Source organism: Symphalangus syndactylus, chromosome 17 (assembly GCF_028878055.3).
Source record: "Symphalangus syndactylus isolate Jambi chromosome 17, NHGRI_mSymSyn1-v2.1_pri, whole genome shotgun sequence".
Classification (NCBI taxonomy): domain Eukaryota; kingdom Metazoa; phylum Chordata; class Mammalia; order Primates; family Hylobatidae; genus Symphalangus; species Symphalangus syndactylus.
Genome location: NC_072439.2, coordinates 17,380,221 through 17,395,695, shown reverse-complemented (window position 1 = coordinate 17,395,695; position 15,475 = coordinate 17,380,221). Strand labels below are relative to the sequence as shown.

At 50.7% G+C, this 15,475-nt stretch overlaps 1 protein-coding gene across 2 annotated transcripts in view; it reads left to right on the top strand.

Moving 5' to 3' along the window:
- The window catches only part of CEACAM19 (CEA cell adhesion molecule 19), a 21,054-nt gene extending 5,579 nt beyond the window's left edge, over positions 1–15,475 (top strand). The window contains exons 3-10 of one of the 2 annotated variants that reach the window (XM_055247138.2): positions 2,134–2,812; positions 3,418–3,786; positions 7,441–7,591; positions 10,006–10,089; positions 11,436–11,482; positions 12,376–12,461; positions 13,716–13,769; positions 14,556–15,475. In XM_055247138.2, coding sequence (XP_055103113.2) covers positions 2,758–2,812; positions 3,418–3,786; positions 7,441–7,591; positions 10,006–10,089; positions 11,436–11,482; positions 12,376–12,461; positions 13,716–13,769; positions 14,556–14,612 — 903 coding nt within the window. In that variant the 5' untranslated portion in view covers positions 2,134–2,757 and the 3' untranslated portion in view covers positions 14,613–15,475. The remainder of the gene's footprint in view (positions 1–2,133; positions 2,813–3,417; positions 3,787–7,440; positions 7,592–10,005; positions 10,090–11,435; positions 11,483–12,375; positions 12,462–13,715; positions 13,770–14,555) is intronic. The other variant, XM_063620835.1, reaches the window with a different exon arrangement.

Genomic DNA, 15,475 nt, shown 5'->3' with positions numbered 1-15,475 from the left:
AGGGTCTCACTCTGTCATCCAGGCTGGAGTACAGTGTCATGATCAAAGTTCACGGCAGCCTCGACCTCCCAGGCTCAGCGATCCTCCTGCCTCAGCCTTCTGAGTAACTGGAACTACAGTCGAAAGCCACCAAGCCTACCTAATTTTTTAAATTTTTTTTGTGTAAAGATGGGGTTCTACTATGTTGCCCAGCCTGGTCTCAAATTCCTAGGCTCAAGCAATCTTCCCACCTCAGCCTCTCAGAGGGGTAGGATTACAAGTGTGAGTCACCTGTGCCTGGCCTAAATTTATATTTAAATAGCCACATATGACTAATAGCTATGATATTAAACAGCATAACTCTAGACCCTCTATCACCCAAGCTCTGTTGATCCAGCCAACAGAGCACACCTGATCTCTCCCACCTCCCAGCCTCACACACACATGCCCCACACCCTCCTTCCTGGCTCCACTCACCCAAGATATTGCAACCTCCTCAATACACCTTGATGACTATCTCAGCCTCCACATCCTTGTATTGCTGTTTATGCTGCCTGGTGCACCTCACGCTGCCTCACCCCATCATCTGCCTCATTTCTACTCTTACTCCAGGTCTCAGCTCAGATGCCCCCTCCCCCAGGAAGCCCTCCCTAGCCGTCAGGTTGAATGAGGTGTGTCTCCTTGGGCTCTCCCAGACTCCGGGCTCCTCCATCCCAGCCCTGATCACTCTGGATCATAACTGTGTGAGAGGAGTCTACCCCCCATACCCTACAGGACTGTGTGCCCTACTGTGGACAGAGGGCAGAGCAGAGGTGGTCTCAATCATCACTGCGTCACCAACATCACACAGCACCCACAACTGGGCACTAGGAATGTGTGCTGGAATGAATGGAGGATGCTTTTCAAAAACTAGGCTAGGCCAGGTGTGGTGGGTCACATCTGTAATCCCAGTACTTTAGGAGGCCAAGGTGGGAGGATCACTTGAGCCCAGGAGTTCAACACCAGCCTGGGGCAACATAGTGAGATCCCATCTCTACAAAACATAAAAAAATTGGCCAGGGATGGTAGCGCACAACTGTGGTCCCAGCTACTCAGGAGTTGGAGGCTGCAGTGAGCGATGATCATGCCACTATACTCCAGCCTGGGCAACAGAGTGAGACCCTGTCTTAAAAAAAAAAAAAAAGAGTAACACACTTGGAATAAACATGATCCAAAAAAGTACAAAACATACACTCTGGGGCTGGGTGCAGTGGCTCATGCCTATACTCCTAGTACTTTGGAAGGCCGAGGCAGGAGGATCATCTGAGGTCAGGAGTTTGAGACCAGCCTGGCCAACATGGCGAAACCCCATCTCTACTAAAAATACAAAAATTAGCCAGGCATGGTGACGCATGCCTGTAATCCCAGCTACTCAGAAGGCTGAGGCAGAAGAATCACTTGAACCTGGGAGGCGGAGGTTGCAGTAAACTGAGATTGTTCCACTTTACTCCAGCCTGGGTGACAGAGCGTCTAAAAAAAAAACCACTCCCAAAACTACAAAATATTCTTGCAATTATAGGTGACATATTTAAATGGTAAGACAACCAATGTTCATGAATGGAAAGACAGAGCAGGACCCTGTCTGAAGAAAAACAAAAACAAAAACAAAAAAAAACAGGCCGAGCGTGGTGGCTGACACCTGTAATCCCAGCACTTTGAGAAGCCAAGGTGGGCAGATCACCTGAGGTCAGGAGTTCAAGACCAGCCTGACCAACATGGAGAAACTCCATCTCTACTAAAACTACAAAATTCGCTGGGCATGGTGGTGCATGCCTGTAATCCCAGCTACTCGGGAGGCTGAGGTGGGAGGATTGCTTGAACCCGGGTGGCAGAGGTTGCGGTGAACTGAGATTGCGCCATTGCACCCCAGCCTGGGCAACAAGAGCAAAACTCCATCTCAAAAGAAAAAAAAAAAAAAACGAGGCCAAGAGCTTTTTTTTTTTTTTTTTTTGAGACGAAGTCTCGCTCTGTCACCCAGGCTGGAGTGCAGTGGTGCGATCTTGGCTCCCTGCAATCCCTGCCTCCCAAGTTCAAGTGATTCTCCTGCCTCAGCCTCCCCAGTTGCTGGGATTACAGGTGCCCACCACCACGCCTGACTAATTTTTGTATTTTTAGTAGAGACAGGGTTTCACCATGTTGGCCAGGCTGGTCTCAAATTCCTCACCTCGTGATCTACCCACCTTGGCTTCCCAAACTGCTGGGATTACAGGCGTGAACCACCGCACCCAGCCTGTCTCAGAGCCTTCAAGTGAGTCAGCCACAGGTGAAATCCCACCTCTGTCTATTGGCAGACTTGCCTCTTTTCCTGAGCCTCTGTTTTCACATCTGTGCAATGGGAACAGTTATTTATGGTGGCTGCTGAATGAGGCAGTGTGTGTTTGAGCAAACCCAGGGGAATTGTTCAAACAGAGGCTGTTATGACTATTGCTATAGTGATTGCTGTTGTAGTCACACTGAGTGAGAAAAAAAGGTTGAAGAGGGTCAGGGGAGGAGTCCTGGGAAGTTCCCCAGTTACCCTGAAAAACTGGTTCAACCTCTGTGCTCCCATCCCAGGGAGTGTAGGTGGAGCCTCCAGAGCCCGCGGACAGGGCATGCTGGGGCTGGGCCAGCCCCAGCGGTGTCTCTAAGGCACCCCTGGGATCCCCACTGAGCTGGCCTACTTCAGACAGCCAGGGCCCACCCCTCTGGCCCCCTTAGTGTCCAGTTCGTGGCCCCTTGGCATTTCCACAAGACGCCAAGATGGAGATTCCCATGGGGACCCAGGGCTGCTTCTCAAAGAGCCTCCTGCTCTCAGGTAAGGAGGAAATAGACCCTAAAGGCCAAGGGGAGAAATGGAGACTCAGCCCAGAGATTGAAGTTTCCTCTTAGAAGTAGGGAAAGATTACCTGAGAGGATGAAATTAGAGTAAGATGGGGAAGGGGCAACAGAATCACAGCTTCATTGCCATTTTATCTATAGAATTTTCTATAATGTTAGGACCATGGAGGCAGTAATTTATGTATGTTTGTTTCCCTGCTATATCTCCAGTGTCTAGAAATTGAAGGAAGTTTAGATGTATTATATATAGTTGTTATTATAGCTTATATATTACATATGCCTCTAAGTATTGGTTGAATAAATGAATGAATGAATTCAGAGAGTCCATGTGTTTAGAAGCAGGCCACACAGCATCTCAAGGTAGAAAAACCTCTGGATCAATAGGATGGCAAATCTGTTGTATCCATGCCTGTGTTCCCACTCCTGCACCCAGGGCAGACATCACTAATCAATCCCAGCATTGTTTCCAATGAGCAGCACTCAGAGTCCTTGCTCCCTGCTGAAGGTCTCTATCTAGAGAGGAGCATGTCATGGTCCCTGGCAACAGCCCTGATCTCAGCCCTTCCCTATAACTTCCCACAGCCTCAATCCTGGTCCTCTGGATGCTCCAAGGCTCCCAGGCAGCTCTCCACATCCAAAAGATTCCAGAGCAGCCTCAAAAGAACCAGGACCTTCTCCTGTTGGTCCAGGGTGTCCCAGACACCTTCCAGGACTTCAACTGGTACCTGGGGGAGGAGACGTATGGAGGCACGAGGCTATTTACCTACATTCCTGGGATACAACGGCCTCAGAGGGATGGCAGTGCCATGGGACAGCGAGACATCGTGGGCTTCCCCAATGGTTCCATGCTGCTGCGCCGCGCCCAGCCTACAGACAGTGGCACCTACCAAGTAGCTGTTACCATCAACTCTGAATGGACTATGAAGGCCAAGACTGAGGTCCAGGTAGCTGGTAAGTGTTAGGGTCTGGGGATGAGGTGAGGAAGCTAATGAGCCCTGAGCAGCTACCATGCACCAGGTGCTGTGCAAACACCATTTCATTTGGTCCTCTCATTCATTCACTTGACACATATTGAGCGTCTACTGTGTACCAATCCCCAGAGATCATCTTTAACCCTCACATGCATTAACTAATAAAATATCTAAGAAATGCCTGCCTTGTGCCTGACACTGGAGAATGCACCATCTCATTTACCTCTCACATGCACTAACATTAACCAAATTTTTATCGAGCACTTACTGTATGCCTGGTTGTGAGGAATGCATCCCTCAATCTTTATGTTCATAAAACGAGTATTTACTGATGAATCCACTCGGGGCAAAGTGTGAGGGAAAGGGCAGTGGGCAATAATGACAGCTGGCATTTCTTGGGTGATCATTAAGAGCCAGGCACCATCTTAAACATTTTCCCTAAAGCATAGTTTCTCAGCTTCAGCACTACTGAGGTTTTGTATTGGCCAGTTCTTCCTAGTAGAGGGTTTGTGCATTGCAGAGATTTCAGCAGCACCCCTGGCCTCTACTCACTAGGTACCAGTAGCAGCTTCCTAGTCATGCCAACCAAAAATGCCTTCAGATATTACCAAATGTCTCCACCCTGGGATAAGAATCACCCCTGGTTGAGAACCACTACTCTATATTTACTCATTTTTACCTTAAAACAACTCCATGAGGCGGGTGCCATTATTGTCTCCATTTTACAGATTGAAAAATGGAGGCACGCAGTGGTTATGACTTGCTGAGTAAAGAATACGAACCAGAATGATGTGACATGGGAAAGGAGGTCATCAGGGAGACCTCACTCAAGAAGTGACCTTAGAGGAGAGACCAGAAGAAGGTGATTGAGGGAGGGAGGTGCTGTGGCCCCTTGGCATTTCCACAGGACACAGATCCCCTCAGAATTTATATGTTGAAATCCTAACCTCCAAGATGATGGTATTAAAAGGTGGGCTTGGGCTCGGCACGGTGGCTCACACCTGTAATCCCAGCACTTTGGGAGGCTGAGGCGGGTCGATCACCTGAGGTCAGGAGTTCGAGATCAGCCTGGCCAACATGGTGAAGCCCTGTCTCCACTAAAAATACAAAAATTAGCTGGGCGTAGTGGCAGGTGCCTGTAATGCCAGCCACTTGGGAGGCTGAGGCAGGAGAATCACTTGAACCTGGGAGGTGGAGGTTGCGGTGAACTGAGATTGCGCCACTGCACTCCAGCCTGGACAACAGAGCAAAACTCCGTCTCAAAAAAAAAAAAAAAAAAAAAGTGAGGCTTTTGGGAGGTGATTAGATCATGAGGGTAATGCACTTGTAAATAGATTGTATGCCCTTTTTTTTTTTTTTTTTCAATTTAAAAATAAGATTGTGTGCCGGGCACGGTGGCTCATGTCTGTAATCCCAGCACTTTGGGAGGCCAAGGCGGGTGGATCACAAGGTCAGGAGATCGAGACCATCCTGGCTAACATGATGAAATCCCGTCTCTACTAAAAATACAAAAATTAGCCAGGCGTGGTGGTGGGCACCTGTAGTCCCAGCTACTTGGGAGGCTGAGGCAGGAGAATGGCGTGAACCCGGGAGGTGGAGCTTGCAGTGAGCCGAGATCGCGCCACTGCATTCCAGCCTGGGCAACAGAGCGAGACTCCGTCTCAAAAAATAATAATAATAATAATAAATAAATAAATAAATAAATAAATAAATAAATAAAATAAAAAATAAAAATAAGATTGTGGAGACAGGGTCTTACTGGTATTGCTCAGGCTGGTCTCAAACTCCTGGCCTCAAGCAATCCTTCCACCTTGGCCTCCCACTACTGGGATTACAAGAATAAGCCACATGCCCAGTCTCAGCTCACTGTAACCTCCACCTCCTGGGCCCAAGCGATCCTCCCACCTCAGCTTCCCGTGTAGCTGGGACTGTAGGCGCGTGCCATCACACCCAGCTAATTTTTTTTATTTATTGGTAGAGACGGGGTTTTGCCATGTTGCCCAGGCTGGTCTCCAACTCCTGAGCTCAGGCAATCCACCCACCTCGGCCTCCCAAAGTGCTGGGATTACAGGCGTGAGCTACCACTCCTGGCCCCTAGTTAAATTTCAAAATGGGTTTTGGACACTGAATAGAAAAAATTTTAGAGAAATGGATGAAATAGGCAAAAGTTGACTCAACATATGCATTAATTTGATTACACAAATCTGCATAAAATGACACTCTAGTCTGGTTGGAGATGACAGTCCTTACTTCACTCATGGAGCCTGAAGTGGCTTCTCCCCACATTTCTGGGGCTCCCAGGTCACAGGTGCCCCTTTTGGAAGCTGCACAGCATGGTCATTAAGGAGTTCAGGTGGCCTGGGTATGATCCCAGCACTGCACTTATTGTGAGCCATCAAGCAAGTCAATTTACTGTTCCGTGCCTCAGTTTCCTTATCTGTAAAATGGCACAGAGCTTACTTCTTTGTTGGATCATTGAGAGAACAGCATGTGCGTGTGTGTGTGTATTTCAAACTTCATAACAACCCTAAGAACTAGGTATTCGTATTATGCTCATTTCACAGACGAACCAAGTCACAGAGAGATTGAGTAATTTGCCCAAGGCCACACAGCTAGTAGGCAGCATTAGGATCTCATAGTCTATGAGCTTAGCTGCCAAGAAGGGTTGGGACAGAACAGATGTCCAGCTTGAGAGTAAAGCTGGGAGGTCAGAGGGTAAGAGCCAGGTAGGCGTGGTCTTAATTTTGGCAAGTCCAGTTTAAGAATCCTCCGAGTCCCCTACATCTCCTGCAAAACACAGCCCAGAACCTCATCCTTCTGCTGAAAGGGTTCAGGTATCATCAACTGAGGTGAGAAAAAGCAAAGGAGATTGGGTCTTGGCTTGGTGGCTCATGTCTGTAATCCCAACACTTTGGGAGGCCAAGGCAGGAGAACTGCTTGAGTCCAGGAATTTGAGACCAGCCTGAGTAATTTAGTGACACCCCTTCTTTACAAAAAATTTGAAAATTAGCCAGGAGTGGTGGTGTGCGCCTGTAGTCCCAGCTACTTGGGGGACTGAGGTGGGAGGATGGCTTAAGCCCAGGAGTTTGAGGCTGCAGTGAACCGTGATCATGCCACTGCACTCCAGCCTGGGCAACAGAGTGAGATGCCATTTCAAAAAAGAAAAAAAATCAGTTTGATGGGGTAGGGTTGGGGAGCATGTCAGCAAGCAGATTTTGGATGTGCTGAGGATCATATGAAATCCTAGGGAAGTGGCAACATAGAGATAGGGGACAACTAAGGAGTTCCATCTGGGACATGTTGAAATTTTTTTTTAATAGAGATAGGGTCTCACTATGTTGCCCAGGCTGGTCTCGAACTCCTGGGCTTAAGTGATCCTCCCACCTCTGCCTCCCTAATTGCTGGGATTACAGGTGTGAGCACTGTGCCCGGCCGCTGGGACATGTTGGATTTTATGTGCCACCCAGATGGTTGGATACTCAGATCTGAAAAGCAGGGGAAAGCTCTGGGCTGGAAATAGGAAACTGCACCTCAGTTCTCCATGCAGTCACTGATACAGTCGGTGGGGGATTGGGGGAGCCCTCAGGAGACATCACACAGTCCTCCCTCTCTCTTTCTTTCTGTCATCCCTCAGAAAAGAATAAGGAGCTTCCCAGTACATACCTGCCCACCAACGCCGGGATCCTGGCGGCCACCATCATTGGATCTCTTGCTGCCGGGGCCCTTCTCATCAGCTGCGTTGCCTATCTCTTGGTGACAAGGAACTGGAGGGGCCAGAGCCACAGGTACAGGGCCCCCAGGCGTCCCTCTCCTGTCTCCTCCCACTGTCTTCTCAAGCCGCATGGATTCTTCCACAAGTCACATCATCCGGCTCATACACAATCTCATCAAATCTCGGAACTCCTGGGGTGAAAAGGATCTTTCTATCCTGTATTAAACAGAATTCTGCATTGCAAGGGACAGGAAACCTATTCTTAAACTGACTTACCAAAAACAAGGAATTTTAGACAGGGTCTCGCTCTGTCACCCAGGCTGGAGTGCAGTGGCGCAATCACAACTCCCTGCAGCCTCAATCTCCCCAGGCTCAGGTGATTCTTTCACCTCAGCCTCCCAGGTAGCTGAGACTACAGGTGTGCACCACCAGGCCTGGCTAATTTTTTTTATTTTTGTAGAGATGTGGTTTTGCCCAGGCTGGTCTCAAACTCCTAAGCTCAAGTGATCCTCCAGCCTTGGCCTCCCGAAGTGCTGAGAATACAGGGATGAGCCACTCTTCCCTGCCTAAAAGCAAGGAATTGTTTAATACTACATAACTTATTAACTTCAGGTAGGGCTGCATCCAGGGGCTCAGTGTTCTCAAGTGACTCCTTTATATACTCCTCAACTCTGTCTTTTTCTTCGGTGGCATTCTCAGGCAGGCTCTCCCCTGTTGCGACAAGATCACTCCCAGGGGGCCCAGGCTCATACTGCACTGGTTTAGCCATTCCTAGCAAGGAGACCACCTTGTTCCTGGTAGTTCCAGCAAAAGCCCCAAGTCTACCTCTCATTGGCTTGACTCAGATCACATGACTTTTTATGAACCAATCACTGTGGCCAGGGGTTGGTGGCCAGGGAAAGCTCTGATTGGCCAAACTTGGGCTATTTGTGCAGCCCTAGAGCCTGGGTTAGATCCAACTCCGTTTAATCAAGTGGATTGAGAGTGTAGACCGGCTCTCCAAAGGAAAACTGGTTGCTATTGTCAAAGAAGGGGAGTGGACAGCGGCAGGCACAGCTATCAGATGCTACCTACCTCTGTGTGGGGAGAGAGAGAGAGATGGGGTCCTGTTTCCCCCAGGGAGAGTCTATTCGTGAAAAATTCCTTTCTTATGACATCAGCGTTTTCAGAACTTTGTCTCTTGAAATTGATTCTGAATTGATTGTAAAATCACTCTCCAGTTCCCAGAATATGAAAGCAGCAATTTTGTCTCCTTTCTCAACTCTTCCGTATGTGCCATGGATTCTCTTTTCTTCTTCTTCTTTTCTTTCTTTCTTTCTTTCTTTTTTTTTTCGAAACAGAGTCTTGCTGCAGTGCAATGGAGCAATCTCGGCTCACTGCAACCTCCACCTCTGGGACTCAAGCAATTCTCGTGCCTCAGCCTCCCAAGTAGCTGGGACTACAGGCGTGCACCACAACGCCTGGCTAATTTTTTGTATTTTAGTAGAGATGGGGTTTCACCATGTTGCCCTGAGTGGTCTCAAACTCCTGATCTCAGGCAATCCGCCGGCCTCGGCCTCCCAAAGTTCTGGAATTACAGGCGTGAGCCACTGCGCCTGGCCTCTTTCTTTTTTCTTTTTTAAAGAGACAGGGTCTTGCGCTATCACCCAGGCTGGAGTGCTGTGGCGTGATCATAGTTTACTGCAGCCTCAGACTCCTGGGCTCAAGCGATCCTCCCACCTCAGCCTCCTTGGTAACTGGGACCACAGGCCTGTGCTACCACAACTGGCTAATTATCTGTATTACTATTTTTTGTAGAGATGGGGTCTTGCTACGTTGCCGAAGCTGACCTCAAACTCCTGGCCTTAAGCGATCCTTCCGCCTCAGCCTCCCAAAGTGCTCGAATTACAGGCATGCACCACCATGCCTAGCTTATTTTTTACTTTTTGTAAAAATAAGATCTCCCTGCGTTGCCCTGGCTGGTCTTGAATTGCTGGGTTCAAGCCATCTCGCCAAATCAGCCCCCCAGGTAGCTGGGACTACAGGAGTGCACCATTTCCAAGCTTTTTCTTCTTCTTCTTCTTGTTTTGCTCTTGTCGCCCAGGCTGGAATCCAGTGGCGCGATCTCGGCTCGCTGCAACCTCCGCCTCACGGGTTCAAGCGATTTTCCTGCCTCAGCTTCCTGAGTAGCTGGAATTACAGGCACCCACCACCTCGCCTGGCTAATTTGTGTATTTTTAGTGGAGATGGGGTTTCACCATGTTGGCCAGGATGGTCTCAGACTCCTGACCTCAGGTGATCTGCCTGCCTTGGCCTCCCAAAGTGCTGGGATTACAGGCGTGAGCCACTGAGCCCGGTCGATTACTATTTTTTGTACTCAAAACCGCACACGCACCTTCCACCCCCTCCCCGTCTCTCCACTTTCCTTCATAGGGAAGGAATGTTGCTGTCTGATATTCTACTGTCAATGCCTTATTCCAATTTTCTTCCCCTCTCTTTCCCCCCTAGACTGCCTGCTCCGGGGGGCCAGGGATCTCTGTCCATCTTGTGCTCAGCTGTGTCCCCAGTGCCTTCAGTGACACCCAGCACATGGTTGGTGCTTGTAAATACTTATTTGGTGAATTAACAAACTCGCTATAGTGGTGTCAAGAGTACTTTTGTTTTCAGAGTCAAAAGTCTCACTCTGTTGCCGAGGCTGGGGTGCAGTGGTGCGATCGTAGCTCACTGTAGCCTCAACCTCCCTGGTTCAAACTATCCTCCCACCCGAGGCTCCCAAGCAGCTGGGACCCCAGGTGCGCACAACCACACCTGGCTAATTTTTGTAATTTTTGTAGAGACGGGATCTCACTTTGTGGGTCAGGCAGGTCTCAAACTCCTGGTCTCAAAAAAGTCTCCTGCCATGGTCTCCCAATGTGCTGGGAGTATAGTCATGAGCCATTTCACTTGGTTGCAGTGTACTTTTAAAATTAAGGGTATTCAGAACGGGTGCAGTGGCTCATGCCTGTAATCCCAGCACTTTGGGAGGCCAAGGCAGGTGGATCATTTGAGGTCAGGAGTTCGAGACCAAACTGACGAACATGATGAAACCCTGTATCTACTAATAATGCAAAATTAGCCGAGCATGGGCCAGGCGCGGTGCCTCATGCCTGTGATCCCAGCACTTTGGGAAGCCGAGGCTGGCGGATCACGAGGTCAGGAGATCGAGACCATCCTGGCTAACACGGTGAAACCCCGTCTCTACTAAAAATACAAAAAATTAGCGGGGTGTGGTGGCAGGCGCCTGTAGTCCCAGCTACTCGGGAGGCTGAGGCAGGAGAATGGCGTGAACCCAGGAGACGGAGGTTTTAATGAGCCGAGATTGCACCACTGCATTCCAGCCTGGGCGACAGAGCGAGACTCTGTCTCAAAAAAATAAAATAAAATAAAATAAAATAAGCCAAACATGGTGGCATACACCTGTAATCCCAGCTACTTGGGAGGCTGAGGCAGGAGAATCACTTGAACCCAGGAGGCGGAGTTTGCAGTGGGCTGAGATCACGCCATTGCACTCCAGCCTGGGTGACAGAGTGAGACTCTGTCTCAAAAAAAATAAAAATAAAAAATAAATAAGGGTATTCAAATGAATCAATGTAAAGAGAAATATTAAGGAAATCATAAGACAGGTGGATGGAGCAGGATCATTTAGGTGATCTCTGTAAATGGTGATATCTGGGGAACACTACTCACTGGCATAAGGTGGTGGCTAGGGAAACTGAGGGACTGCGGGTGGGGATTATGGAAGAAGAGTCTGGGATAGCTCAGGCCTCATCCTAGCTCACTCTGAAGGAGAGACCATGTGGCTTTCAGGGACCTGGTGGGATTTCCAGCTTCTCTAAGTCTCTCTCCACCCGCCTGAGTATCTCTCTATCCTAATATCAATTCCCTCCATGTGTCCCCAGGATGGCGACCACAGAGAAGCCAGAATTGGGCCCTGCTCATGATGATGGTAAGGCGGGAGCCCCAGATCTCACTACCTAGCCCTCCTCTCAGTTCCTCCCTTCTCCCACATAGCCACAAGCCCCCTTATTCTCCCTCACTCAGAGGCTTCCCAATGCACCTGCCCCGAGACCTCTCTGGGGCCCGCTGAACGCCACCCACATAATCTGAGCACATCGGCACCCACCCCAAACCTGCTTTTTCTCTTCTTCTCAGTGGCTGGCACCCCCATCCCATCATGCAAGTGGATCCCATCCACCCCCACAGGCCACTACCAGCCTCCTAGACCCCCCACACCCAGCTCCTCACTGGTCTCCCAGCCTCCAGACCCCTCCAACCCATCCCGCGATAAGGTCTTTCTAAAACTCTGATCCTGTTACTCCTCTGCTCAAAGGCCCTCCATGGCTCCCCTGTGCCCTTGGGACAAAGTTTAGTCTCCTTAACATGGTTCTCAAGGCCCTTCACAAGACAGATCAAACGTAGTTTCTGAAACACAGCTGGCTCTCTCACCAGACCTCTGCACTCATCCTCTCCTGCTTTAGCTTCACTCTTACTTCTCTCTACTATTTCAGATGTCCCCTCCTCCAGGAAGCCCTCACTGAGTCCTAGGCTGCTTAGGCACCCCCTCTTGGGCTCCCACCCACCCCCAGTCCCCCCACTCCAGCCCTAAACACTCCAGGTTGTCACTCTGGAGACTGGTCTGCATCCCCCACTGGACTGTGAGTCCTGGAAGGGCAGGCCCGGGACTGTCGTGGTCACCACTGTGTCCCCAGCACTGGGTTTGGCCAGAAGAAGCGTTTGCACAAATGTTAATTGAATAAATAAATAAATGAATGTGAACAGGCAGCCAGAGTGGCCTGTGGGGCCCATCTGTCAGCTGGTACCTCTCCTGTCCCGTTTCAGGTGACAACAACATCTATGAAGTGATGCCCTCTCCAGTCCTCCTGGTGTCCCCCATCAGTGACATGAGGTCCATAAACCCAGCCCTGGTGAGTCCCGTCCCCAGCCTCTCCCCTGAAGCCAATGCTAACAGGCGCCTCGCCTCTGAGCTGGCTGTGGTCCTATGGGCCATCTTGACACCAGGTTTGGGAATCTCAACTCTCTATATATTGTTCCCTGTTTTTAAAAATCCTAAGGAAAAGAGACTGGAAGGAAACAGCACAACAGAAGCAGCATTTGTCTCTGGGGTGAGGAGGCTGGTGGGTGGGTTTTATCTTCTTTTCTTTTATACTTGTCTGTGTTTTGCTGTGCACTGAGCAGCTACTCCCTTTATAATGGGGAGGTTTTATGTATATATAACGAAAAGTTTATAAAAATGAGTCATTTAGGCTGGGCACGGTGGCTCACGCCTATAATTCTAGCACTTTGGGAGGCCGAGGTGGGTGGATCACCTGAGGTCAGGAGTTTGAGACCAGCCTGGCCAACATGGTGAAACCCCGTCTCTACTAAAAATACAAAAATTAGCCAGGTGTGATGGCACATGCCTGTAATCCCAGCTACTCAGGAGGCTGAGGAAGGAGAATCGCTTGAACCCAGGAGGTGGAGGTTGCAGTGAGCCGACGTCGTGCCACTGCACTCCAGCCTGCATGACAGGAGCGAGACTCCATCCCCCCCCAAAAAAAAAAAAGTTATTTAGATTAAATAAAAGGAGAAACTTAGCTGAGCATGATGGCTCACACCTGTAAATCCCAACACTTTGGGAGGCCAAGGTGGGAGGATTGCTTGAGGCTGGGAGTTTGAGACCAGCCTGGGGAACAGAGCGAGACCCCATATCTACAAAAATTTAGCTAGGCATGGTGGTGTGCACCTATAGTCTCAGCTACCAGGGAGGCTGAGGAGGGAGGATCGATTGAGCCCAGGGGTTTGAGGCTGCAGTGAGCCGGGATTGCACCACTGCACTCTGGCCTGGGTGACAGAGCAAGATCCTGTCTTTTTCTAAAAAAGTGAAAAATAAGAGAAACATAAAACCCTAAGGCTAAGAGCTTAGAACCAGAGGTGTTGACAGGGGTAAACTGAGAGTTAATGGAGTGGCTGGCGGGCCACTTGGATACCACACAAAGCTGGGGCCCATTTGTCAGAGGAGAACACGGAGGTGTAAGGAAGCTAATCCCCTCTGCCCAGGGGCCTCGCCGTCTGGGAGGGGTGATGGGGACTTGGAATCTGGGACTGCCCTAGCACCAAAGGTCAAAGGTTAGAGGGTGGGGGGTGCCGAGCGCCCGCTCACCTGTGTCCTTCCCTTGCAGCCCCTGCCCACACCCCCACCCCTGCAGGCGGGGCCAGAGAACCACCAGTACCAGGTGTGGAGCTGGGAGCTGGGAGGGGTGGTGGGGATCTCATGGATCCAGGAGCCCCGAAGCCGGGGTGGGGCGGGGTCAAGACAACTGAAACTGGGGGCTTTCCTTCCCTCGTCCCCCCAAGACTCACGGTCTTAACCACCTCCCTGAGAGACCCTGGCAAGTCCCTTTTCCTCCCAAGGCTGCAATTTCCTTCTTTGCAAAAGGGATCCAAAACCTTGAATTTGCACAGGAGGAACAAGGCCCAGAGAGGGACAGGGGATTGCCTGGGGCCACACAGCCAGTCAGGTCCGCAGTGAAACCCCACTGCAGGGCTCAGTCCGTCTCCATCCCCTCCTGTCAGCTGTCTGATCCTGTAGCTCTGTCTCTCTCTCAGTGGCCTACGTATGTCTGTGTGTCTGTCTTCCCCTTTCTCGGACTCTCTCTCTCTCTCTCTCAATTTCTCTGGCTGTGTCCTTTTTAATCTCTCTGTCTTTCTCTGTTTCCAGTTTGTTCATGCTGCCTTGTCTAAGATGCATTTCTTTACACGCCGTTGTTTCTCTGCATCTCTGTCTCTCTCTCTCATTCTCTGTCTCTCCTGCCTCTTTGTCTCTGTCACTGTGTCCACCTCATTTCCTGGCTCTTCCAGGACCTCTTGTCTCTGTGTCTCACTCTCTTTCCACCTTGCTCTTCCACTCTCTCTGTGGGTTTCTCTCCATCTCACTCTGTCTCTCATCCTCTGTCCCTCTCTGTCTCCCCAAGACTCTCCCCCTCCACCCAGTCATACTTCTGTTCTCTCTTCCCCCCAAGCAGGATCTGCTAAACCCCGACCCTGCCCCCTACTGCCAGCTGGTGCCAACCTCCTGATGGGTCCTGGGCCAAGCCAGCCGGGGAGAAGACAAGGCCCCAGCCCTCCTCTGGGAGCCTCACACCTGAGACCAGCAGGACAAGGCCGTCGGGGGCTGTGGGGCCGATGAGGTGGGCTCGGCCAAAGACTCAGCAGCACATGGGGCAGGTGTCCTGGCAGGGGGACAGGAGACTGTAACAGGCCCAGGTCCCTGTGCAGCCCCTGAATGCACACCCACCTTCGGTCTGTTCCTTCAAGCAAGCTGGCCTGGTCCATGTGCCTGTGAAAGGCAGGCTCTGGCCCCTTTCCGTGCCAAAGTCCTCCAAGATCTGGATATCTGGGGCAAGGGGGTGGCCTCAGGCCTGCCTCCCAGGCAGTTGGCTGGGCTCCCAACTATCTGTCCTCAATGCCCTACCCCAACTCCACTAGTGACCCTCAAAGTCTTTTCCCCTGAGGACAAGGCAGACACCCCACCATGCGGGCCTCAGGTGGCAGAGAGGCCCAGCCTCACAGGCCTGTGGCCCCACACACCAGTCCCAGCAAGGTGACCACGGCTGCCGGACCCCTTCCTTGTTCAGGCAGGCCCAGCCCCTCTCAGAACCCGCTGCCAGCTGCTGGTCTTGGCCCCCACCCTGAATCTCACCGAGTCCCTCTGGGCGGCAGCTCCCTTCTCCACCCCACCCCAGCCCCCATCCCAAATGTGGCCTCAGCTTGTCCTCCCCTCCCCCAAACTATGCATTCATTCAGCAATAAATGAGCCTCTGCCATATGCCAGACCCGGTTCTAGACTCTTGCAGCCTTGGTAGAGAGCAAAACAAACACTCCCGCTTTCCAGAGGGTCACTTGGCAGGGGAGAGACTCAGGAAATAAAATAAATAATGAA